The sequence below is a fragment of the Aspergillus welwitschiae genome (genome assembly GCF_003344945.1).
Source record: "Aspergillus welwitschiae strain CBS 139.54b unplaced genomic scaffold BDQ94scaffold_1, whole genome shotgun sequence".
In the NCBI taxonomy this organism is placed as follows: Eukaryota; Fungi; Ascomycota; class Eurotiomycetes; order Eurotiales; family Aspergillaceae; genus Aspergillus; species Aspergillus welwitschiae.
Window position 1 is genome coordinate 1,410,792 of NW_020798695.1, and position 20,412 is coordinate 1,431,203.

Genomic DNA, 20,412 nt, shown 5'->3' on the forward strand with positions numbered 1-20,412 from the left:
GAAACAGCAAGATTGGGTAATTGAATTACCGCTGGTGCCGAAATATTTCATACCAGTACAACATGGCAGAATCAGTCACCGCCTTATCCTCCGCCACCATCAGTTAATCATCAATCATAGATGCCATCATAAATCAATCATTTCCAGCAATTCCTATAAAAAGTGTACATTTATACTTCTGAGCTACTCGTTCGGTGACCAGAGGAGCAAATTATATATTTCCCGTCTAGATGCGATCGTCTCTGGGACTTCTGGCTTCTGTATCCCGCAGCCAGCCCTCGAAACTCAGGAAGCCAACCATTAGCCTTGATCATGTATGTAACCATCGCTAGTCGAGTTGTTCATGCGCTGATATGATCGGTAGTTCATCCAAAGGCAGCGAGTTATCTCTCTATGGCGTGAGATTGTGCGAGCGCTCAATAGTCAGTTCCCATCTATACGATTTCTCACAATCATGTACCATGCTGATGAGGTTGCAGAAATACCCAGCTCGTCCACCAAGGATGAACTGCACAGATATGCTCGTGGGGAGTTTGAGCGCAATAGAAACATTACAGACTTGGTATGCCTTCCTTGGTATTCTAGTATAGCACCAGACTGATGAGTACGGACAGCAACACATACGATATCTTATCTCGGTAAGCATCTTGTTTGTTGTTCTATGGACAAGCAGCCTAACTATACATAGACCGGAAAGTCCGAATTCGATATGATGAGGCGGTATATTGACGAGCAAGTTGCAGGCTAAGGAGGGAGATCTCGCCAGGACCAAGCACTAATTAAGATACAGACTGGGGTCCAAAACATGAGCTCGAGGGTTAAGAGATGGAGAGTGATATTTTTGACAAAAATCGAATGCGTATATGTACAATATCATAGATACCCGGATCAACATGAGAATCAACTAAGAGACTCAATAACACTTACTTTTGCCGACCTCACTGCCTCGACAACAACTCCTTCACAGCACTTAGTACCCCGATTGACTTCTGTTCGGAAGGCTCAATAGCAGAGCGAGCAGCATCCTGCTCAGGGAACGATTTCTTAGCATTCGCGGCCTCGTTCGCCGCGGCTTCAATAGCCGCGTGACGCTCCCGCCAGCCCCTGTCTTCCTTGTCACGAATCTCCAACTCCCGCAGCCAGGCGTCCCGCTTTTCCTGGCTCTTGCGTGCCTCCACCATCTGCTCGAACTCCCTTCGTTGCTTCCGCTCGCTACCGTAATACATGCCTCCGGCGACCACGGCGATAAGGGTGAAAAACTGGGCGTAGATACGAGCACGGAACATCTTATTCATCTCGACGGAGTCGCCAGCCTTCATCGACCGGTAGGCCCGGTAAAGTGCGTAGGAAGTGGCAGCACATCCTGGGTTATAGTAAGTTAGCTAAGTTCAAGATATGTGGCGTCCGAGCTTCAATGGCCTGCCTACCTAGCGGGATCAGAGGCTCTTCCTTGAGACGTCTGCGGAACTTTTGGAGCGAAGTCTCCTCTTGGAACTGACTGGAAGAACAAAGATATTAGGTCTAGCTGAACTTTCCGTCTAGGAATTGTATTAGCAAGGAGAGCCCGAATACGTACGGATGTTCTTCGAAAGACGATGGGAGAGGCTCGCTCATCTTGCTAATACAATTACTGTCACCTGCGATCAAATGTGGCGATCGGCGAAGGGGCTTGGAGGGGCTGGGGCCGCTGGAGCTAGAAGTTAATCAAACCTGCAAGTCATTAGCCGAAAATTGCTAGAAATAAGGAGGCAGCCAAAACTGCACATAAAGGCCGACCTTGATTGAGAAGTAGCTCCCTGTTCGGAGAGAAAAGCAAATGCGTTGCGCGTGCACCCGGGCAACATGACGTCGGAAGGAACAAGCGTACAGAGGAGATAATTTTCGTATTATTGAATACAGTATGTTACGCAAAGGCACTGTAAAGCCTTATACCTTCCGTTACTGTTTTATCAGGCCACACTTTGGACAGAGGATTCGGATTTGGGTTATGCCTCGAGTCTTCTACACTGTATACCAGGTGCTTCTTTTCTGGGGGAAATAACTCCATGGAACTGAAAGTTTGATTCGCAGATCCTCCAGAAATGGATATGATAATGTAGCTTCGTGAGACGCCTGGTCTTGAACATACTATTACCGAGTCAAGTTATCACCGATGATCTTGAATGATTGAAGTCAAAGCACCGATTTCGATGGCAAATCATGTGAATAGTTTCTCCTTTTGCCTATTCCTTCTCTAGGCAAGGTTTTGGGAAAAGCGCACCGGACTTTTATTAACCTTGACAGATGGTTGATCAAGCTTGTGAGACTTGAAGCCTGCCATAGGATAGAATCTGAGCTCATTGGCTGGGAAGAAGGCTGTACGTAAAGACTTTCCTATGTTTTCTGGTGGTCGTGCATGGATTCCTTCAGGCCCACTTCAACCATAGATAGCATTACGGGGTAAGTATATGAAGACCGCAATGTCTGAGAAAATATTGAGTTGGCAATTTGTTGCCGCTCCCGCGGAATACTAAGGGGAATTAATGCGATAATGCCACCTCGATAATAGTTTTGTGAACCTGCAATGCCCAAATTTGGTCTTGGGTCCTTTGCATGTCTTTTCTTCTTCCTCAACGTAAACCATTTCTCAGTTATTCCCGTCCTGCAGCTTAGGGCTGGAATTGAGGGTTGATGACATAAAACTTTTCCGCTCCGATCACGGAATTCCCCACGGAATACGCTGATTGACTCGGATCTAGTGCCACCGCCGGACTTTTCGTTTGGTTGACTCAGAGGATTTCCGCCGGACTCTGGACTTTGTCTTTGTTCTTATCACATACAATTCTCTCACATATACCCACAAAGACGCCATAATGCCGGGCGAAGCAACTGAGAACGGCGTTCCGTACCCCGTTTCTACCAAGTTGGACAACCTGACCCTGAACGAGCGTTCGGCTGCTCCGTCTCCCACTTCGGACAAGGTGGATGGTCAAGAGCGATCAACAGTCGATTATGGCATTCCTGACGCCTTCCTGCTTCCCAATGGAACGCCTGACGTGAGTCTATACTGGATCTTTACGCTCTCTATCCGATTACTGATGTGATACTTGTGTATAGTATCTCCGGCTGATCCTGACGTCCCGTGTCTACGACATTATCGAGGAAACCCCGCTTCACCATGCGGTCAACATCAGCAATCGCCTGGAGTGCCGTGTGCTCCTGAAGAGAGAGGATCTTCTCCCCGTGTTCAGTTTCAAGCTCCGTGGAGCCTACAACAAAATGGCGCACTTGACCCCCGAGCAACGGTGGAAGGGAGTCATTGCGTGCTCAGCAGGTGGGTGGCGTCGGTGTGAAGTAGTCACGGTAACACTAGTCGACTGACATAAACAAAAAGGAAATCATGCGCAGGGCGTCGCTTACTCCGCTCGGAAATTGAAGATCCCCGCCACTATCGTTATGCCATCGGGCACCCCCGCTATCAAGCATCTGAATGTCGCCCGCCTGGGTGGTAGCGTGGTCCTCCACGGGGACGACTTCGACGCAGCTAAGCAAGAAGCATACCGGTTGCAGGAGCAACACGGACTTACCATGATCCCTCCCTTCGATGACCCCTACGTGATCGCTGGCCAAGGAACCATTGGCATGGAGATATTGCGCCAGGCCAATTTGCAGAAGCTAGAGGCTGTCTTCTGTGCCGTCGGTGGAGGAGGTCTGATTGCTGGCATTGGCGTCTACCTTAAGCGCATCGCACCACACGTGAAGATCATTGGCGTTGAGGCCCGCGATGCCAATGCTATGGCACAGTCCCTCGAATCGGGTTCTCGAGTGTTTCTGAAGGATGTGGGCCTGTTCGCAGACGGTGCTGCTGTCAAGTCCGTTGGAGAAGAGAACTACCGACTTGCACGTGAAGTCATCGATGAGGTCGTTCAGGTCACAACCGATGAGACATGCGCCGCCATCAAGGATGCGTTTGAGGACACACGGTCTATCATTGAACCGGCAGGTGCCCTGGCTCTGGCCGGTCTCAAGAAGTACGCCGTAATGAACCCCAGCCCCGACACGAGCAGGGAGTTGTGCGCTATCGCCTCCGGAGCTAACATGGACTTCGACCGCCTGCGCTTCGTTGCTGAGCGTGCGGCTCTGGGAGAGCGGAAGGAGGCGCTCCTGAGCGTCAGGATCCCCGAGAAGCCAGGCGCTTTCGCAAAGCTTGTCGAGGTTGTTCTTCCTCATGCAGTCACGGCGTTCAGCTACCGTTACGCCCGTGAATCGTCTGCCGATGTTCTGATGGGCATCTCTTTGTCCGCTGCTACTGGTCGGGACGATTTGGCCAAGATTATCAGCCAATTGGTACGAGGTGGCATGGATACGAAGGATCTTAGTGATGACGAGCTGGCGAAGAGACACTTGCGCTTCCTGGTTGGTGGTCGCAGTGAGGTCGCGGATGAACGGTTGTTCATGTTCGAGTTCCCCGAACGTCCGGGTGCTCTTGCTAAGTTCTTGACGACCCTTCGTCCCAACCAGAATATCTCTCTGTTCCACTACCGTAACTATGGTGGTGATGTTGGCAAGGTGCTTGCGGGTATCCAGTGCCCTGAGAACGAGAAGGCCGAGCTGGAGGCTTTCCTCAGCGATCTGGCTTATCCCTTCACTGAACATACCGATTCCCCGACCTACAAGACCTTCCTGAGGTAGAGGAATGACCGACTGTCTTTGCTTTTTCTTTATCAAATTAGATTTCTAGAAAACACAGTGTGGGCCATTGATGGATTTTGCTTGAAATGTTTAGGCGTTCTGTTGGGCATGGGGAAGATAGAATTGTGTACCTAAGTTTGGGGTTTCCTTCGTATATACTCTAATGAAGCATGATACTGACACCATAAATGATTGATATTAGCTATTCAGAACTAATCATCGTCTGGCTGTAGTTTATAGTAGATGCTTCGGAATAGTCGCAGTCCAACATGATTGGTCGGACATCGGATCTCGGCGGTACAGTAACTCCGGCCAGCATTTGCTCCGAAGGGATTCCGAACATTCGAGGAAGAGAGGTGCCAGTTTAGCTGTCTCGAGTCTAGATTCCCTCGAGATCCTCCATTCTCTCGCAGATTTTCGGCGGCTATAGAATTACCATCTATCCGCCAACCAACACCATGCTGTCTTTCCGTTCCGTCTTCGGGGCCTCGACCGGTGCCCTCCGTCAAATTCTCCCCTCCTTCTCTCGCCGGTCCGCCGCTCTTGTTTCGCGCCCTTTTTCGCAAATCGCACGCCTTTCCCTTGGCAATGGCCTTCGCCTTTTGCGCTCTGGAAAGCAGACCAACAATGTCGGAGTTGCTAGTGTGGGGTCAACATTGAGACAGGTTGAGCAGGTTCGGGGAATGAAGACTCGCTCATCGGTGAAGCGGTTGTGTGATGGCTGCAAGGTATGCCATGATCTAGTTGAAGTGGATTTATTCTCTTTTGTTGGAGAAGTTGGCATTAGCAGGAGTTTGCGTTTTATTTATCGGAACGATGCTAATACAGTGAAAATGCAGCCTGTGCGGAGAAAGAACCGCGTCTACATTATCTGGTAAGATCACATCGATACAAGCTGCAAGTGCCCTATAGCATGATCGCTGACATTTTCGTTCTGCAAAATAGCTCCAAGAACCCGAAGCACAAGCAGCGCCAAGGGAAATAGATTGGTGGAAACGATTGCGAGAGCATGAGAGAATGAGCGTACCTTCGAACGAGATTTGCTTGCATTGAACATCAACTGAAGCCGATGGAAGAGCTAGCATTACTTGCATGACCTCTGCCTGATACTGCGACGGTGGTAGTCAAATCGTGAATAGATGTATTGTGGGTATACGGCTACTACTACTGGGTCTCGACATTGGGAAAGCCGCGCATTTGCTATGGGATACGACCAACTGGTTGGTTAGGCGCTTTGTTGCATTGTTTGTACATTAATTGTGTCTATATATTGGAATTCTCTTTCTTCAAATCATTCTTCCCGGGTGAATTGATATCTTGGTGGTTGTTTGAGGGGCCAATTGTACCTCGGATGCGCGGAATCCTCACGCGACACTCTGCCTGATCCCACGGTTCCATGATCTGCTTCTCTTGCATCCTCGCCTCCTCGACATATGCGGGGTATTCCTCTTCATGATCAGGTTGGAAGCCGTGCTTAAGTCACTGAGCGATCGACTCCGCACAATTTGCATTTCATCCCGAGGCAGCATGCAAGGGGTGCTCCTAGACCCGTCCATATTGGAATGATGTCAAAGATAGCATTCCACTGATCGTCTAATCGCCATCAGACCCCTTTTAACCACCTGCATCAGCATACCTGAATGAAGTCATTTTCAACGAATCTCAAGCTCTGGAATGTGCAGGCACATGGATGTCGAAACCTGAATAAGTAAACTACGAGCTACACCCTTACTCTAGTGCTCCCAGTCATCGTCATGGTACAGCTCTGGGCAGGAATCGTCTGTCTAGGGTCCATCCCAGCAGCCACTGCGCTGACCGGCTCGTCCGTTTTTTCACACTCACTCATCTCCCAGCAAGTCTTTGACGGCGATAACTTCCTCGAATATGACGGCGTCCGTGGTCCCTACGTGGACCGCATATCATACGGGATCAGTCGGGACCCTCCAGCACAATGCTCCGTTGACCAAGTTATCATGATAAAAAGACATGGTGAACGATATCCCACAACAGGAGAAGGGACTTCCATCGAACAGACCTTGAAGAAAATCAACGACTCCCTCGCAGGCAACTACAGCAGCGGCGATCTAGCATTCCTGGGTAATTGGACCTACTTCGTCCCATCCGACTGCTACGAGGCGGAGACCTCAACAGGGCCCTATGCAGGACTAACAGACGCATACAACCATGGCAAGGCGTACCGCCAACGCTATGGAAACCTCTATAACGAGTCATCCATTCTCCCATTATTCACTGCAGACTTTCAACGAGTCATCAGCACAGCGCAGAAGTTCGGACAAGGATTCCTCGGAAATGAGACCTACGCGACCAAGGCAGCGCTCAATATCATTTCCGAATCCAGTGATCAGGGCGCAGATAGTCTGACACCAACATGTCATAAACAGGACGATGATGCACAAAGCATCTGCGGCGATATGCCGTACTATCTGCCTCAGTTCGATGTCGCTGCGGACAGACTGAACGCCCAGTATCAGGGTCTCAACCTGAACTGGACAGATGTATACTCACTTATACGTATATACCTCCACCTTATCTACACTCATTTAAGCCACCCAAACACTGACAATGAACAGTAATGACCGCTTACGAGCTCAACACGCGCTCCTCATCACCCTGGATTGACGTCTTCACCACAGACGAATGGATCAGTTTCGCCCACCTGTGGAACGTCAACTTCTACTACTGTTCAGGGTACGTCTCCCCCCTTCCCCAGCTCCAGCCACACCCTCACAACATCAACATCCAATCACTAACGACAATGATAATGATAATGACACCAACAGCCCTGGCAACAAATACACCAGCGCCCTCGGCGCCCTCTACCTAAACGCAACCCTCACCCTCCTCCAACAAGGCCCCTCATCATCCGGCCCTCTCTTCTTCAACTTGTACTACAGTCCCTCTTTCCCCCAGTTCCCCCATCCCCCTTCCATCCCTCTCCACTAACTTATCATATAAAAAGTGCCCACGACAGCAACATTTCCCCTATAATAACAGCCCTCAGCATCGCCACGCCCGCCACTCCCCTAAACAAAACCCGCATCCCCTTTCCCCCATCCGCCTGGACCGTCCAAAACATAGTCCCGATGGGCGGCCGTCTCACAATAGAGCGAATGAACTGCACTGATTCCGCTCTCGCGCCGGGTGGGGTCTTCGTCCGGTTGGTCCTCAATGAGGCTGTGGTGCCGTTGGAGGAGTGTCAGAGTGGGCCGGGGTTTTCGTGCCCGTTGCAGGAGTATTCGAGTTTCGTGGGACAGTTGCCGAGTTATGTGAGTGAGTGCGAAGTTCCTGAGGATGAGAGCCAGTATTTGGGGTTTTGGTGGGGGTGGAATACTTCCACGGCGGAGAATTTTAGGAAAGGGGCAAGGTGTGGGGGGTTGGCTTAGTTCAGAGTACTACTAGTAGGACTTTTCGTGATGATTGATGTAGAGGGTATGAAGGAGGAGATACTTCAATGTAGTGGTTTGTGTGTGTGTGTGTGTGTGTGCGCTACTATGCGTGTGAATGAAAGTTGAAATGATACATTCCGTCATGGCTCCATAATATATATAAAGTACTAGTGCATAAATTGAACAAACCCCATTCCCAGAAATCCATGAACCAACCAATCTAATACCCCAATTTATTTACCCATGGCCTACTGAAGAGGCTCAATTCCTCCAAAAGTAACACTCTTGACCACCAAGAATTCATCAATACCGTACTTGCTGCCCTCGCGGCCAAAGCCGCTCTGCTTGACACCACCGAACCTATTCAACCAAACAGTTAGCAACATTCAAAAACGACAATCTAAGGAACAAACAAAACAAGGGTATACTCACGGCGAAGCAACATCACTAATAAGCCCCGTGTTAACACCCACCATACCGACCTCCAACGCCTCCGCAACACGGAAGATGCGCTTAACATTACTGCTGAAGAAGTAGCCCGCCAGACCAACCTCAGCCTTGTTAGCCAGGTCGACAACTTCTTGTTCCGTCTCGAAGGGGAAAAGTCCCGCGACAGGGCCGAATGTCTCCTCTGAAGCGACAAGCATATCCTTGTTCATCTCCGTGAGGACAGTCAAATCGTAGAAGTTAGGACCAAGGTGAGCGGCCTTCTGACCACCCGTCAGGACCTGCGCGCCCTTGGATACAGCGTCGCGGACGTGTTCGTCGACCTTGTTGACGGCGCGGTCGTGAATAACAGGACCGTGGGTAACGCCTTCTTCGAAGCCAGCACCCAGCTTGAAGCCCTTGACCTTCTCTGCGAAGCGCTTGGCAAATTCATCGTAGATGCCGCGCTGCACGTAGATCCGGTTTGCACAGACGCAGGTCTGTCCAGAGCTACGGAATTTGGAGGCCACAGCGCCGGCGACAGCAGCGTCGAGGTCCTCGACGTCGTCGAAGACGATGAAGGGGGCGTTGCCGCCTAGTTCCCAGGACACCTTTTTGATGGTCGACGAGGATTGCTTCATGAGGAGCTTACCGACGTTGGTGGAGCCGGTGAAGGAGACCTTGCGGACCTCGGGGTGGGTGGTGATGGTTTCGCCGACCTCGGGCGTGTTTTGGGATGCGGTGACGATGTTGACGACGCCCTTGGGGATGCCGGCGCGGTGGGCCAGCTCGGCGAGGGCGTTGGCTGTGAAGGGAGTTTCACCGGGGGTCTTTGCGACGACGGTGCAGCCGGCTGCGAGGGCAGGACCAATCTTCCTGGTGATCATGGCGGCGGGGAAGTTCCAGGGTGTGATGAGACCACAGACGCCGACGGGTTGCTTCAGGGTCATGACCCGGTTGCCGGGGACGGAGGATGGGATGGTGTCACCGTAGATGCGGGGAGCTTCTTCGCTGAACCATTCGAAGAAGCTGGCCGCGTAGTTCACCTCGCCTTTGGCGTCGGTGAGCGGCTTTCCGTTTTCCCAGGTTATCAGGGTGGCTAGGTCGTCGGCATTGTCGATCATGAGCTGGTACCATCTGCGCAGCATGCGGGCGCGCTCGCGGGACAGGGTTGTGCGGAATTTGGGGAAGGCTTCTTTGGCGGCTTGGATGGCCTTCTCGGTGTCTGCGGCGGAGAATTCGGGACATGTTCCGATGAGTTTTCCGGAGGCAGGGTCTGAAAGTAGTCCTGTGATGAGTATAGCTGGTCACTCGGTTTGGTTGTGGAAGGTGGTGCATGGCCTACCGTGGACTTCGAAGGTCTGTCCGGACTGAGCGTCTACCCACTCGCCATTGACGTATGCCTTTTGAATGAAGAGGGATTGGTCTTTGAGCTATATAATAGCCAGGACATTAGCAATAATTCTCATGAATGAGAAATGGAAGGCAGAAGCACGAACCGGAGGGACAGTGTAACCCATGGTGGAAACTAGGCGTTTAGTGTGGATAGGAGCAGGAATGGCAAAGGGATAACGAAGGCGCGGTCTCAAGAGCTGCCGGGAAACTGGACGAATAAATCTCTCCATGATTGATGGATGCACTGTAATCTATCACACCCAGCGAGCGGGTCGTGTGGACGAGCAGATCTCCAGCTGCTCTCTCTCGCTCTTCGTTCCGAAGTTCGGTGCGGGGAGACCTCGGTTTGTCTGGGAGGGAATCGTGTTTTTGGATCGGTGTACCACCACTTTCAGCAGTTTGCTATTCAACAGGACTCTAGAGAGATTTCCAATCAATTCCGGACAAGGCCAGCTATTTATTCTCGGAACTAGCAGTGGATTCTAGTGATGGCAATGCGGCGTGAATCTTACCGGCGCCCTTCAAGCGGGGGACCTGCCGGTCACGTGGGTAGACGTCATCCGGAGCTTTCGGTTGCGCCGCCACGGCACTACAGGGTTGCTGTCTGGTGCAAGGGGATTGATGCGTTACCTGGCTATTAATCTATAGTTCTGAGAAAAATTGAGGATGAATTGAAGGCTTTTCAGGCCTTGGGTAACTTTTGCTGCTCTTGTATCTTCATATATTACATTAACGTAAGTAGGATACCATATCGATATGCTATCCCTGGCTTCGGTGACAGTAGCCAATAACCGAATTGCTACACGGCAGCTCCGGAGCACGCACCAATGGGAGAACACTAGACTTCCGGTACCTGTAACTGTAATACCCATATATTACGATATCTACAATGCGTATTATCGATCTATACAGCGCCAGTTGGGAGTCATTATTCCCAAGAAATATACACATAAGCCATTTGGCCATATCTGATTAGTCTACCACCATTTCACTCATTATCAACGTCATTCTCACCGCGCGTGCCAGTCGACGATCTGCCATCGCTTCTGGAACGGTAATTCGGATGCATGCGCTTCATATGCAGATTGAGATTCCATGTCCGCGAGAAGCCCTTGCTATGCCTGGAACACGCCCGGATAGGACAGACCAAATCCTGCTTGCGATGTTCTCCTTTGCCTTTTGGTCGGGACCCATCCCCGGCGTCCTCAGGCGCCGTACTGTTGGCTCGCGATGTCGAGCCTCCCTTGGTGGAAGCGGCACGAGAGCGTGGTCGTCTGCTCTGAGAACGGGAGGGTTGTGAAATTTCCGCCTCGGCCTCAGATTCAGGCTCAAGATCAGTCTGAACTTCAAGTTCTGATTCGCTTTCTTCGTATTTCCATATCTTGGTATCGTCGTCTCCTATATCTTGCTTGACCTTCCCTTCTTTGAGGACCTGGAACGTCATATCTTCGCCAAACAAGGCTGCGCATCTCTGTGCTGTTCGCATCACCACGGCTGGCGGCCATCCTATCATGGAGGCGACTCCCAACACCTCACTCCAATCCCGTATCCCGAGGCGAACACGACTGGCGGACCGTCGACGATCACTACCGACGGATCGGCCTCGTGAGCGGGAAGAATGTTGTGACTGTGATCTGTATCTTGAGGTTGCTTGAGAGGAGCTGTGTACGCTTGACTCCGGCCCGCTTGATACATGTGTACTACGAGAACGAGCGTCACTCGATCCGCTCTTAAAGGATGACCGTCGGGTCCGTTTTCTTCCTCTCGATTGACTTCTCGCTCTTTGAGAATTGACTTTTCTCTTCCGAGGTGATGAGCCAGAGATCACACTTTCAGTATCGGTCTGCCAGTCACTTGCGGAGCTGTCATCCGCTGCCACTCCGCCCTTCCGGGCACGATGAAGTCCCATGAGAAGCTCGTCAAACTGCGAGAGTATGTTCCGAGTGAGTGGGCGTAGTTGTCGTCTTGATTTATCGTCATCTGTCTGGACAGCTGGGCGTAATGGAACGCCATCCGCACCTTCGCGCTCGCTTTCCCATGCGGTACTTTCATCCTGCGTCTCGTGTTGAGACGCTGATCTTTTTCTTCGATGGGATGTAAATGGCTTCGACTGATAATCCCATTCCCTGGCCATGAACCTCTCCTTTGCCGTCCGTAACATGAACGCCATGACAGATTCCTCTAGTTCGGCACTTGGTCGAGGATCTGGCTGCATTCTCAGTGTCCAAGCATCGTCGAGACTTTTCCGCACTTCCTCATCCGGTCTAGGCACCTCAGTCGAAGGTAGAGGCCACGCGGTCCAACGCTTCGGAGGAGCAAATGTATCCATCTCATCCAGCAGTTGCTCATTTGTCTCCGTCGCTCGTCTCGCTATCTCTCGCGCCCGGACTCGGAGCGCATAAGCATTGTACAAATGTGCAGCTAGATCTCGGGCTCGAACATCTTCCAGAGCTTGAGCATTCTGTCTATCTTCGGCAGTCAATCTTCTCCACGTAGATTCAGGCCCGCGGAATCTGTTAGGACGGTACGAATGTGCCGAAGGGGTCTCTGAATCACGCTGGCGGTCACGCTCAGTCACTTTTTGGAGCATCTGCTGCTGCTGCTGCTGCTTTTTAGGTGACTGAGGAACAGATGCATAGCTGTCCGCATCTGAACCAGATTGCTCATCGTCATTGCTCTCAACGTAAGTAGCGTCCGAGTGATCGTTCTCAATCGGCTCCTCTTCCATGATCACGTCAAGGTCTTCCTGGCTATCTCCGGCCCCAGTTTGGGTTTCTGGGTAGGGTACCAGATCGGCAACATCTTGGCTACTCGGACCTCCGAAAATGGACCTGTATGGTTGCGCTGACTGCGGCGGGCTAAAGCGCGCGCCTGAAAGTGAGGACATGCCTCAGTATTGGTGCTTATAGAGAAGTTGGCTTGATTTTCTGTACATAGGTTGATAGATTAGGGGCCCATGGAGTTCAGGCCCATATGCAGCAAATCCCGCTAGATAGCGACTATCTAGATGGTCGTTCGGTTGATGATCATCAAGACTGGCGGTGTGGCTGCGAGCTTATCTTCGGAAAATTAGAGACGCCAATCTATTGCATTTGAGTTTTCATACAGCCAGTAGAATCAGACTTGAACTGTGGACTTCCAAGAAAAGAAATCGGTACTGTTGATGGAAGATTTAATGAATGGTGCGGATCAAGAGGAAAAAGTCGAAAGCACGTGACTTGATACATGTCTACTGGGCATCGCGACAGGCCCACTACTTTCTTTTTACTAACCCCCTGAATCATAACTAGCCATAAGTTGAGCATGAAATAAATAAGATAGAATGCATGTAGTCGATGTGTAATGGTGGTTAGTCTGATCTTGGTACTATGTGAACCGATATCCAATCTTATCCCCATCCAAATCCTCAAAGATTAAACCCATATCGAACCTGAAATGGCTCTTCATTCTACTAGAACCTAGCAGGAATCTTACAGCAGACAGATTTTGGATCAAACGGTAGACGTGTATACTTATTAGACAACACTCTAACTGAATGCTATGGTAAATACAAGATTCAAGACGCCAATATAGGAATGCTTCCAAATCCCAGCAGGATATCATTCTATTGTCACAGAAAAGCCAACTTTTATGTGCCTAACTTCATTTCTGGCCCTCCTTCTCAAGCTTTCTCCTCTTGGACCGCAGCTTGGCAGCCTCCTCAGACTTCTGCTTGTTCGAGTACATCATCTTTTCGAGGAGCTTGCGCTTCTTCCGGCTCATCATCATCTTCTGTCTCTCCAGCTCTTCCTCCTCCTTGCGCTTCTTGGAGGCGATCTTCTTAGCCTGAGCGGACTTCTTCTTGGCTGCTTCGCCAGCACCGCCACCAGACGAGAAGGGAAGACCAGCAGCCTCAGCCTCCAGTTCCTTCTGGTGCTGTGTCCGGGCGGCTTCCTCTTCATCCTCAGATTCAGAGGCGGCCTCGTTGTCATCGAATCCGCCAAAGTCCTCGTCCTCTTCCTCGCTCTCACTCTCGTCCTCATCAGTCTCAGCAACATCCATGCCACCGTTGATATCATCCTCTTCCTCGCTTTCAGCCTCGGACTCCTCATCCTTGGCCTCAGCCTTCTCCTCATCAGCGGCTTCCTCCATCTCCTCGTCGCTGTCTTCGTCCAGCTCTGCCTCACCTTCCTCCTCCTGCTCAGCCAAGCTGGCGCGAGGGTCATAGCCACCCTTGGAAGGCTTGACCCAAGGGCTCAAATGAGGGGGGAGAGTAGCGCCTGGGGCGTACAGATCAGCACGGAGGAGCTTGCCCTCGTTGATGCAGTCCCACACCCATTGGGGCTGGACATAGGTTCTGCCGGGGATGCGGGTTCCCGGTCTGACCTTCTGAGCAGCTCCCTCTGTCGAAGCAGCAGGGATAGCAGGCAACGAAGACTCGGGCAAAGAAGGGCGATCGACAATCTGGTGGGTGATGCGAGTATCCGTCTCATCGTGGGTGAAAGCTCCGTCGCCAAGGACAGCGTCCCAGCCGATCCTGCTGCAGCCGAAGGCACGGAGGATGAACTCCAGGGGCGCCTTGGGAGCCTCACGGGAGATGTAGAAAACGAAAGGTGCGAACAGAGAGCCAGCCTCATCTCCGCTCAAGTCGGGCTGGGGCAGAGTGTCGGCCTCGGGGGCAGTAGGCTCGAATTTATCGATCGACTCGGAAGCTTCTTCGGTTGTCTCGGTAACTTGCTCGTCTTTCGTCTGATCCAAGCCTGCGGTCTTGATGACCTTGTCGACCTTGGCCTGAACCTCCTTAGAGACTTCCTGATTGGAAGGCTTGCTCGCCTGCTTGTTGGCTTCGAGAGCCTTGGGGGGTTCGCCGACGGTTCGGCCCTCCAGAGTGAAAGCCGCCAACTCAGCACCATTCTCGTCACTCCTCTTATCGAACTTGGGGGGATAGCGAAGGCCAAGAGTCGAGTAAAGACGGTAGTTGACGAATCCGAGCAGAGTGGTGTAGAAGTCGACGAAAGTGGCCATGATACGGTAGTCGACGTCGCCGTTGACACGCTGCACGAAGCGGTAGGGCACAAGCCACATGATGTCCTGTCCCTGGATGGTTGCCTGGTAGTAGATACCCTTGATCGACAGGAAAGATTTGCGCAGGGAGTTCGTGGTGATCAGGTAGTGCTGGAACTCGTGGGTAACCCGCTGGCAGAGAGCGATGGTCTTGGCTGGGACATGGGGAGAAGAGGGGAGGTTGGCAAAGAGGAACAGCAGAGACAGGGCATCGTCCAGATCTCTCAGAGCGTCAATGAATGTCGGGTAGCGCTCCTTGATGATGTGATCCAAGGTGAGTTTCGGCGCGTGGTTCTTCTCCAGACGGGACGCATCTGAGACTTCACCACGTCCAAGGGAGCGGGCAATCTTCTTCGCAAGCGCCTTTTGGTCACGGAACTTTCTCAGGAGAGGCTCATGGAGGAGGAACTGAATATCTTTCGTGTAGTAGAAAGTGGTGTTGGGAGTGGAGGTCTTGGAGGCCTTCTTCTTGCTCCGGGGCTCACGGGGATAAATTCCTGTTTTCCGACAAGAAGAAGAATCAGCACCGTGTATATGTCTCAATGCCTCAGTCCATCAATAGGATATGCATACCCTTGAAGATACATAGTCGACGGAAATCCGGGAGGGAAATCTGAAGTTTGCGCACGGCCTGGGTTCTGGTAATAAAGTTTTTGGCCTGGCCAGAGGTTCCTGAAAGAAGGAGATTGTTAGCATGAAATTATCGCATGAAAATTATGAGTGTATGTACCCTTCTTCTTGATCTTAGCCATGTTTGCGACAGTTCTGGTGCAAGTGTTGCGGGTTGAAGATTGGAGAAAATCCGATAACCAGAAAAATCTCGATAAGTTTTTTTTTTCTTTTACTTTTCTGGATCAGCAGCTCAGAGTGGTCCGTGCACGGCGGAAAAGGGAAATGCGCGGAGTCTTGGCACGTGAAGCCAACCGGACAGCTGGAGATCCGCGGCCTCCAACTCCCCAATCGCTTCAAGGCCGTTGCATAGGCCGTCTCTGATCAATACGGGCATGCGCTAAGTGGTCAGTTTACTTGAAGTCAGTATGGGGGTAGATCATAGGAAAGCCGCCGTGTTCGGTGGTGCTCTGGCCCTGCGACTTCTTCTCTCAGTATTGTTCCCCTCACTCCCCGACTTGTTGACGGGTAGAGTCGAGGTATCAACACCGGTGACCAGCTTCAAAAGACGTGAGTCAGAGCTAACAGGCTTGAAATTACTGGAGACTAATGATCGTCTTTATAGTTCAAGAAGGTCTTTTCCTGTACATGCGCAATGTTTCCCCCTATGACGGAGGCGTCTTCCACCAGGTATAGCCGACGACTATACATCCGAGTGAACACTCCTAACAAAGCACAGGCACCGCTACTTCTTCCTCTATTTTCCCTCCTACCGAACGCACAATCTCATCCTATTCCCACTGCGGTATTCTACTCGCTGGTAGACCTGGTGAATGCGAATGCTCTGGTTACGATCTCGGATTCGGGGCAGGCGGTATCGGGGAGATTCTATTCGGCATTGCGGAGGCATATTAGATGGGATGGAGTGTCTATCGCGGCATGGTAAAGGGCGGATATCTATACTCGGTGTTTCTTGGTGCTGACCTTGTCAGGTTTCTATTCAATCCCTTCACCATCGCAACCTGCTTGGGCCGATCGACTGGGGTATTTACTACAACCGGAATCCTATACTCCTTTTCAAGCGCTGTCACCGGAAACAGTCTGAATGCAATGCTGTCTCTGGGGCTTGCATCGTACCTGTCGATATATCCCGCACTTCTCTTCATTCCGCTTGTTCTTCTATGCTACGACCAGCGAGTCCAGAAAGCCAAGGTTTCCTCCGGCGCCCTACCATTCGCTCTACAACACTTCGCAGTTTTCCTTACATGCATTGCAGGACTGCTTGGCATATCCACTCTGTTGATTGGCGACTTTTATAGCTTCATCTCTGCGACATATGGCGTCCAGTTGCTTGTGCCTGACCTGACTCCCAACGTTGGCCTTTGGTGGTATTTCTTCATCGAAATCTTCGACTCTTTTCGCGAGTTCTTCCTGGGGGTGTTCTGGCTTCACTTGGCTGCCTACATGGGTGGCCTTACTGTGCGACTGCGCCGACAGCCTTTGTTTGTGCTGACGTCCCTTCTGGGCATCTTTGCCATTTTCAAGCCATATCCCAGCATTTCCGACGCATCACTATATTTCGCCCTGCTTCCACTCTACCGCCACCTCTTCCCTCGTAAGCACTCTCCCAATTGTATCTATTGACATGTGCTAATACTGTTTAGTGATGCGATACACCTTTTTCGCAATCTCCGCCCTTCTCTACGCCACTCTCCTAGGGCCCGCCTTCTATCATCTCTGGATATACGCCGGCTCCGGTAACGCCAACTTCTTCTACGCCATCACTCTGGTATGGAGTCTTGGCCTATCAATATTACTAGCGGACACCATCTTCGCCGCCCTCCGCGACGAATGGGAATACGACAACCCAGAGTTGCGCGGCAAAGAAGTGCGACAAGTTTAACTGTACTTTAATCTACATACCCACTATAGCATCATCCAGAAAGAATGAAGGCTCCATAGATCATACATACGGCCCTCCATCCAACCTTACAGACATAATCCTATAATCCGGCTCCTTAACCATCCCATTCCTCAGCCTCCTCGGCCGAGGACTATACTCATCCGTACCAAACCCAATAGCCTCATAAAGCCTCTGAGCCACCCCATTTGACGTAAACACCGTCAACATAGCCTTCTCCATCCCAACCCGTCTCCCTATCTCCATCAGCACAAGCAACAACCGCTTCCCGAGCCCTTGCTTCTGCACCTCAGAGGACAGATGGATCTCGTAGAGATAAATCACCTCTTTTCCGTCCTCGTACGTAATCATGAATGACATGAATCCGACCACTGCGTTCTCCCCCTCCCCTTCACCATCATCTGATGATAATCCCTCCCGACGAATAACCAAATACTTCATATCAGGAAGCTTCATCTCCTTTTTCTTCTTAGTGGGCGACCACCCCGTCGAGGAATTCTTATATGCCTCTGAGGATGTCTCCTCGATGAGATTGAAGCATGCATTTAGGTCAGTGGTGGGGATGGTGGCTGCGTCGTAGATAGATAATCTGTACTTTTGCTCTTCAGAGGATATTGGGTCTTCGGGTTTGTAGGTGTAAGTCAGAAACTCAGAAGAAATGTACTTTGAAGTGAATTCCTGAATGCTCAGTTGGTTGGTGCGCTCGACGAGCGGGAGTGATGGGGATGAATTGTCTGCGATAAAATTAGCCTTTAGTCCTTTGTTATGTTATGGTATGAGATGAATGGAGGTGGATTATAATTCTATTATTTTATATAGTGACATACAGTAACTCCCATTGCGATCATACCCATGGTCTTGTGGTTGAGGCTTAGCTCGTGTCTTCGGATGTTGTACGCGTCTCCGCCGCGCGGTAGTAGTGTTCTTGGTTACTCGGCCTGCTTGGACGGATGATGACATTGTAGTCTGGCTTTTTCGTGGTGCTCGTTGAGTTTCCGATGTTGCTTTCATATTAAGTTCTCTGTGTATTGGAATGCTTTAAAGAAATGAGTCTTGGTCTTGACGCTTCGCTGAGTGTTGAAGATTTGATGTGTGGTGTGGGCGAGGTGATTGGCTGGTGTGCGGGATTTCCGGTGTCCTTCCCATGGCAGGCGTTGTGCCGGGAAGGACTGACTTGTACATGCATGCATGCCATGTGTACCATGCATGGGTAGTGGGAGTTTGCTTTTACTAGGTCTATTTGAAACTCTTTGAAACATTTATAGCACAAGGTGTCTACGGTTGCTTTTGTTTATTTTTCTATATGGTTCCGTGTTCATGATCGTAGTATCTACGAGCTATATATATTGAGGGTAACAGACAGGGTTGAGCAGTACATAGAGTCCTACAAATCTCTCTATGCTTGCTCCGCTCTTAACTTCGCAGCAAATTCCTCGGCCCGTCTCTCAGCCTCTTCGGCTCCCAGCTCCCCGAAAACGTCAATTCCCCAGCGGAAGGGGTAGTTGTATCGCGTGTTGCGGTCGAGTTTGTTCAGGGCCTCGAATTCAGCGTCGGGGATGATGAAGTCTAGTATCGTTAGATTATCGTGTTGAAAAGGTGCACTTATTGAAGATACCTTGGAAGTTACTCTCAATCCGAGACGGGGTTACACTCTTTGGCAAGACGGCAGTGCCACGCTGAACAGCCCAGGAAATCAACAACTGAGCGGGCTCCTTTTCCAGCTTCTTCGCGATCTCTTGAACCTGGGGGTCGTCGATGACACTGCTCAGGGATTAGCGTGCGAAGAGGATATGATTAAGTTGTGGACGTACCGAGGTAGCTCGTAGATATTGTTGCCCAGTGGGCTATATGCGACAGGAAGGATGTTCTGGTTCATTCTGTCAGCAAAGTTCGATACATCAGCCGTGATGAAGTCAGCCGCTTACCTTCGCCTTCAGATACTCAGTGAGCTTTGGCTGGAGTAGGTATGGGTGCGCCTCGATTTGGTTCGCAGCAGGCGGGATGGTCGCGGTCTTGAGCAGCTCCTCTACCTTCTCGACGGTGAAGTTGCTCACACCGATACTGCGAACCTTGCCCTTTCGAACGAGGTCCTCCATAGCTTTCCATGTTTCAGAAATGGGAACATCTGCCAGCTTGAAGCGTTTCGTGACCGGGTCTAGGGGAGGCTGGAAAGAGTTCTGGTGGATGAATGCCACGGGCCAGTGGATCTGAGTTTGTTAGTAGAATATTGGGATGAGTATAGATACCGACATACCAAGTACAGATCGAGATAGTCGGTCTGAAGATCCTTGAGGGTCTTGTTGACGGCCTCTTCCACATTTTCGGGATGATGGTGGGTATTCCATAGCTTGCTGGTGATCTAAAAGGACATGAAAGGAGGATGTCAGTCAAGTGCACCAGACAACAGGGAATGCGACATGACACGGACAAAGATTTCCTCGCGCGGCACTCCTGATTTCTTCCAGCCATCTCCGACTTCTGTTTCGTTTTGATAGATGGCAGCGGCATCGATGTGACGGTAACCAGAGCGCAGAGCTGCCTCAACCGCATTTTCTACCTCGTGGGGTTTGGACAACTGTGACTGTCAGTTTGCGACGAGAGGTGCATATCTGGAACGGTTCGCATACCCATGTTCCTAAACCAACGGCGGGGATCTTGTATCCCGAGTTAAGCTTAAAGGTACGTCCTAGAGACATGTTGTTATAGGCAAGATCTGTATCGGAGTTTGGAAGAATGTGTGATGTTTGTCCAAGTGAACAGAAGCCACGAGCTTAAAGTTCAAGGGGAAGAAGAGAGCGCCATGGCCAGGAGTGAGGGGATAGCAGATTACCCCTCATTCAACCGTCGATCCCGTCCGCGCAATGCAATATCAAATCATGTTAAGCACCGAGCCTATGGAATCCACCGAACGTGTGGTGTTTGGTGCATTTTAGCCGTTTC

At 50.9% G+C, this 20,412-nt stretch overlaps 11 protein-coding genes across 11 annotated transcripts; 5 read left to right on the forward strand and 6 right to left on the reverse strand.

Annotated features, from left to right (window-relative positions):
* The first annotated feature begins 145 nt into the window (after positions 1–145).
* BDQ94DRAFT_6175 (LYR motif-containing protein 2) lies at positions 146–843 on the forward strand. Its single transcript, XM_026776178.1, has 5 exons — positions 146–314; positions 365–422; positions 480–562; positions 615–638; positions 689–843. Exons 1-5 carry the CDS (start codon positions 231–233, stop codon positions 746–748), a joined length of 309 nt encoding a protein of 102 aa, XP_026632523.1. The 5' UTR covers positions 146–230; the 3' UTR covers positions 749–843.
* Positions 616–1,824, reverse strand: rcf1 (respiratory supercomplex assembly factor RCF1). The gene is made up of 4 exons (XM_026764223.1): positions 1,777–1,824; positions 1,577–1,710; positions 1,428–1,498; positions 616–1,363 (listed from the first exon to the last, which is right to left on the reverse strand). Exons 2-4 carry the CDS (start codon positions 1,612–1,614, stop codon positions 939–941), a joined length of 534 nt encoding a protein of 177 aa, XP_026632524.1. The 5' UTR covers positions 1,615–1,710; positions 1,777–1,824; the 3' UTR covers positions 616–938.
* Positions 1,825–2,771: 947 nt separating this feature from the next.
* Positions 2,772–4,866, forward strand: BDQ94DRAFT_6188 (threonine dehydratase, biosynthetic). The gene is made up of 3 exons (XM_026776180.1): positions 2,772–3,035; positions 3,097–3,313; positions 3,374–4,866. The coding sequence occupies exons 1-3, from the start codon at positions 2,853–2,855 to the stop codon at positions 4,669–4,671; spliced, it is 1,698 nt and encodes a 565-aa protein (XP_026632525.1). The 5' UTR covers positions 2,772–2,852; the 3' UTR covers positions 4,672–4,866.
* Positions 4,867–5,018: 152 nt separating this feature from the next.
* BDQ94DRAFT_133198 (50S ribosomal protein L36) lies at positions 5,019–5,974 on the forward strand. The gene is made up of 3 exons (XM_026764224.1): positions 5,019–5,399; positions 5,511–5,545; positions 5,617–5,974. Exons 1-3 carry the CDS (start codon positions 5,130–5,132, stop codon positions 5,654–5,656), a joined length of 345 nt encoding a protein of 114 aa, XP_026632526.1. The 5' UTR covers positions 5,019–5,129; the 3' UTR covers positions 5,657–5,974.
* A 451-nt stretch (positions 5,975–6,425) lies between these two features.
* Positions 6,426–8,075, forward strand: BDQ94DRAFT_156200 (histidine phosphatase family protein; the record flags this gene model as incomplete). Its single annotated transcript, XM_026768595.1, has 4 exons — positions 6,426–7,203; positions 7,263–7,380; positions 7,473–7,577; positions 7,652–8,075. The coding sequence occupies 4 exons, from the start codon at positions 6,426–6,428 to the stop codon at positions 8,073–8,075; spliced, it is 1,425 nt and encodes a 474-aa protein (XP_026632527.1).
* Positions 8,076–8,194: 119 nt separating this feature from the next.
* Positions 8,195–10,375, reverse strand: BDQ94DRAFT_133200 (NAD-dependent succinate-semialdehyde dehydrogenase). Its single transcript, XM_026764225.1, has 4 exons — positions 10,004–10,375; positions 9,850–9,937; positions 8,511–9,780; positions 8,195–8,438 (listed from the first exon to the last, which is right to left on the reverse strand). The coding sequence occupies exons 1-4, from the start codon at positions 10,127–10,129 to the stop codon at positions 8,327–8,329; spliced, it is 1,596 nt and encodes a 531-aa protein (XP_026632528.1). The 5' UTR covers positions 10,130–10,375; the 3' UTR covers positions 8,195–8,326.
* Positions 10,376–10,831: 456 nt separating this feature from the next.
* BDQ94DRAFT_6210 (uncharacterized protein) lies at positions 10,832–13,053 on the reverse strand. Its single transcript, XM_026776193.1, has one exon. The coding sequence runs from the start codon at positions 12,784–12,786 to the stop codon at positions 10,888–10,890; it is 1,899 nt and encodes a 632-aa protein (XP_026632529.1). The 5' UTR covers positions 12,787–13,053; the 3' UTR covers positions 10,832–10,887.
* A 488-nt stretch (positions 13,054–13,541) lies between these two features.
* nop7 (mRNA-binding ribosome synthesis protein NOP7) lies at positions 13,542–15,694 on the reverse strand (the record flags this gene model as incomplete). The annotated part of the gene is made up of 3 exons (XM_026768596.1): positions 13,542–15,439; positions 15,516–15,614; positions 15,673–15,694. The coding sequence occupies 3 exons, from the start codon at positions 15,692–15,694 to the stop codon at positions 13,542–13,544; spliced, it is 2,019 nt and encodes a 672-aa protein (XP_026632530.1).
* Positions 15,695–15,979: 285 nt separating this feature from the next.
* Positions 15,980–17,454, forward strand: BDQ94DRAFT_165217 (GPI-anchor transamidase subunit GAB1; the record flags this gene model as incomplete). Its single annotated transcript, XM_026770236.1, has 5 exons — positions 15,980–16,121; positions 16,177–16,241; positions 16,291–16,493; positions 16,544–17,166; positions 17,216–17,454. 5 exons carry the CDS (start codon positions 15,980–15,982, stop codon positions 17,452–17,454), a joined length of 1,272 nt encoding a protein of 423 aa, XP_026632531.1.
* Positions 17,455–17,514: 60 nt separating this feature from the next.
* BDQ94DRAFT_165218 (N-terminal L-serine N(alpha)-acetyltransferase NAT4) lies at positions 17,515–18,432 on the reverse strand (the record flags this gene model as incomplete). The annotated part of the gene is made up of 2 exons (XM_026770237.1): positions 17,515–18,206; positions 18,300–18,432. 2 exons carry the CDS (start codon positions 18,430–18,432, stop codon positions 17,515–17,517), a joined length of 825 nt encoding a protein of 274 aa, XP_026632532.1.
* A 436-nt stretch (positions 18,433–18,868) lies between these two features.
* BDQ94DRAFT_156203 (aldo/keto reductase) lies at positions 18,869–20,168 on the reverse strand (the record flags this gene model as incomplete). Its single annotated transcript, XM_026768597.1, has 7 exons — positions 18,869–19,038; positions 19,088–19,233; positions 19,284–19,339; positions 19,398–19,679; positions 19,727–19,831; positions 19,901–20,047; positions 20,100–20,168. 7 exons carry the CDS (start codon positions 20,166–20,168, stop codon positions 18,869–18,871), a joined length of 975 nt encoding a protein of 324 aa, XP_026632533.1.
* Between the last annotated feature and the right edge of the window lie 244 nt (positions 20,169–20,412).

Excerpts from the sequence above, each read along its gene's own strand:
- BDQ94DRAFT_6210 (XM_026776193.1), bottom strand. The coding sequence starts at position 12,786 with ATGTCCTCACTTTCAGGCGCGCGCTTTAGCCCGCCGCAGTCAGCGCAA.
- BDQ94DRAFT_6188 (XM_026776180.1), top strand. The coding sequence starts at position 2,853 with ATGCCGGGCGAAGCAACTGAGAACGGCGTTCCGTACCCCGTTTCTACC. Across the intron at positions 3,036-3,096 it reads TTCCCAATGGAACGCCTGAC|TATCTCCGGCTGATCCTGAC; the intron begins GTGAGTCTATAC and ends ACTTGTGTATAG. Across the intron at positions 3,314-3,373 it reads AGTCATTGCGTGCTCAGCAG|GAAATCATGCGCAGGGCGTC; the intron begins GTGGGTGGCGTC and ends ATAAACAAAAAG.
- BDQ94DRAFT_133200 (XM_026764225.1), bottom strand. The coding sequence starts at position 10,129 with ATGGAGAGATTTATTCGTCCAGTTTCCCGGCAGCTCTTGAGACCGCGC. Across the intron at positions 9,781-9,849 it reads ACAGACCTTCGAAGTCCACG|ACCCTGCCTCCGGAAAACTC; the intron begins GTAGGCCATGCA and ends GACTACTTTCAG. Across the intron at positions 8,439-8,510 it reads ATTAGTGATGTTGCTTCGCC|GTTCGGTGGTGTCAAGCAGA; the intron begins GTGAGTATACCC and ends TTGGTTGAATAG.
- rcf1 (XM_026764223.1), bottom strand. The coding sequence starts at position 1,614 with ATGAGCGAGCCTCTCCCATCGTCTTTCGAAGAACATCC. Across the intron at positions 1,499-1,576 it reads TCGTCTTTCGAAGAACATCC|TCAGTTCCAAGAGGAGACTT; the intron begins GTACGTATTCGG and ends TTGTTCTTCCAG. Across the intron at positions 1,364-1,427 it reads AGAGCCTCTGATCCCGCTAG|GATGTGCTGCCACTTCCTAC; the intron begins GTAGGCAGGCCA and ends ACTATAACCCAG.
- BDQ94DRAFT_133198 (XM_026764224.1), top strand. The coding sequence starts at position 5,130 with ATGCTGTCTTTCCGTTCCGTCTTCGGGGCCTCGACCGGTGCCCTCCGT. Across the intron at positions 5,400-5,510 it reads GGTTGTGTGATGGCTGCAAG|CCTGTGCGGAGAAAGAACCG; the intron begins GTATGCCATGAT and ends GTGAAAATGCAG. Across the intron at positions 5,546-5,616 it reads AACCGCGTCTACATTATCTG|CTCCAAGAACCCGAAGCACA; the intron begins GTAAGATCACAT and ends TCTGCAAAATAG.
- BDQ94DRAFT_6175 (XM_026776178.1), top strand. The coding sequence starts at position 231 with ATGCGATCGTCTCTGGGACTTCTGGCTTCTGTATCCCGCAGCCAGCCC. Across the intron at positions 315-364 it reads CAACCATTAGCCTTGATCAT|TTCATCCAAAGGCAGCGAGT; the intron begins GTATGTAACCAT and ends TATGATCGGTAG. Across the intron at positions 423-479 it reads GATTGTGCGAGCGCTCAATA|AAATACCCAGCTCGTCCACC; the intron begins GTCAGTTCCCAT and ends ATGAGGTTGCAG.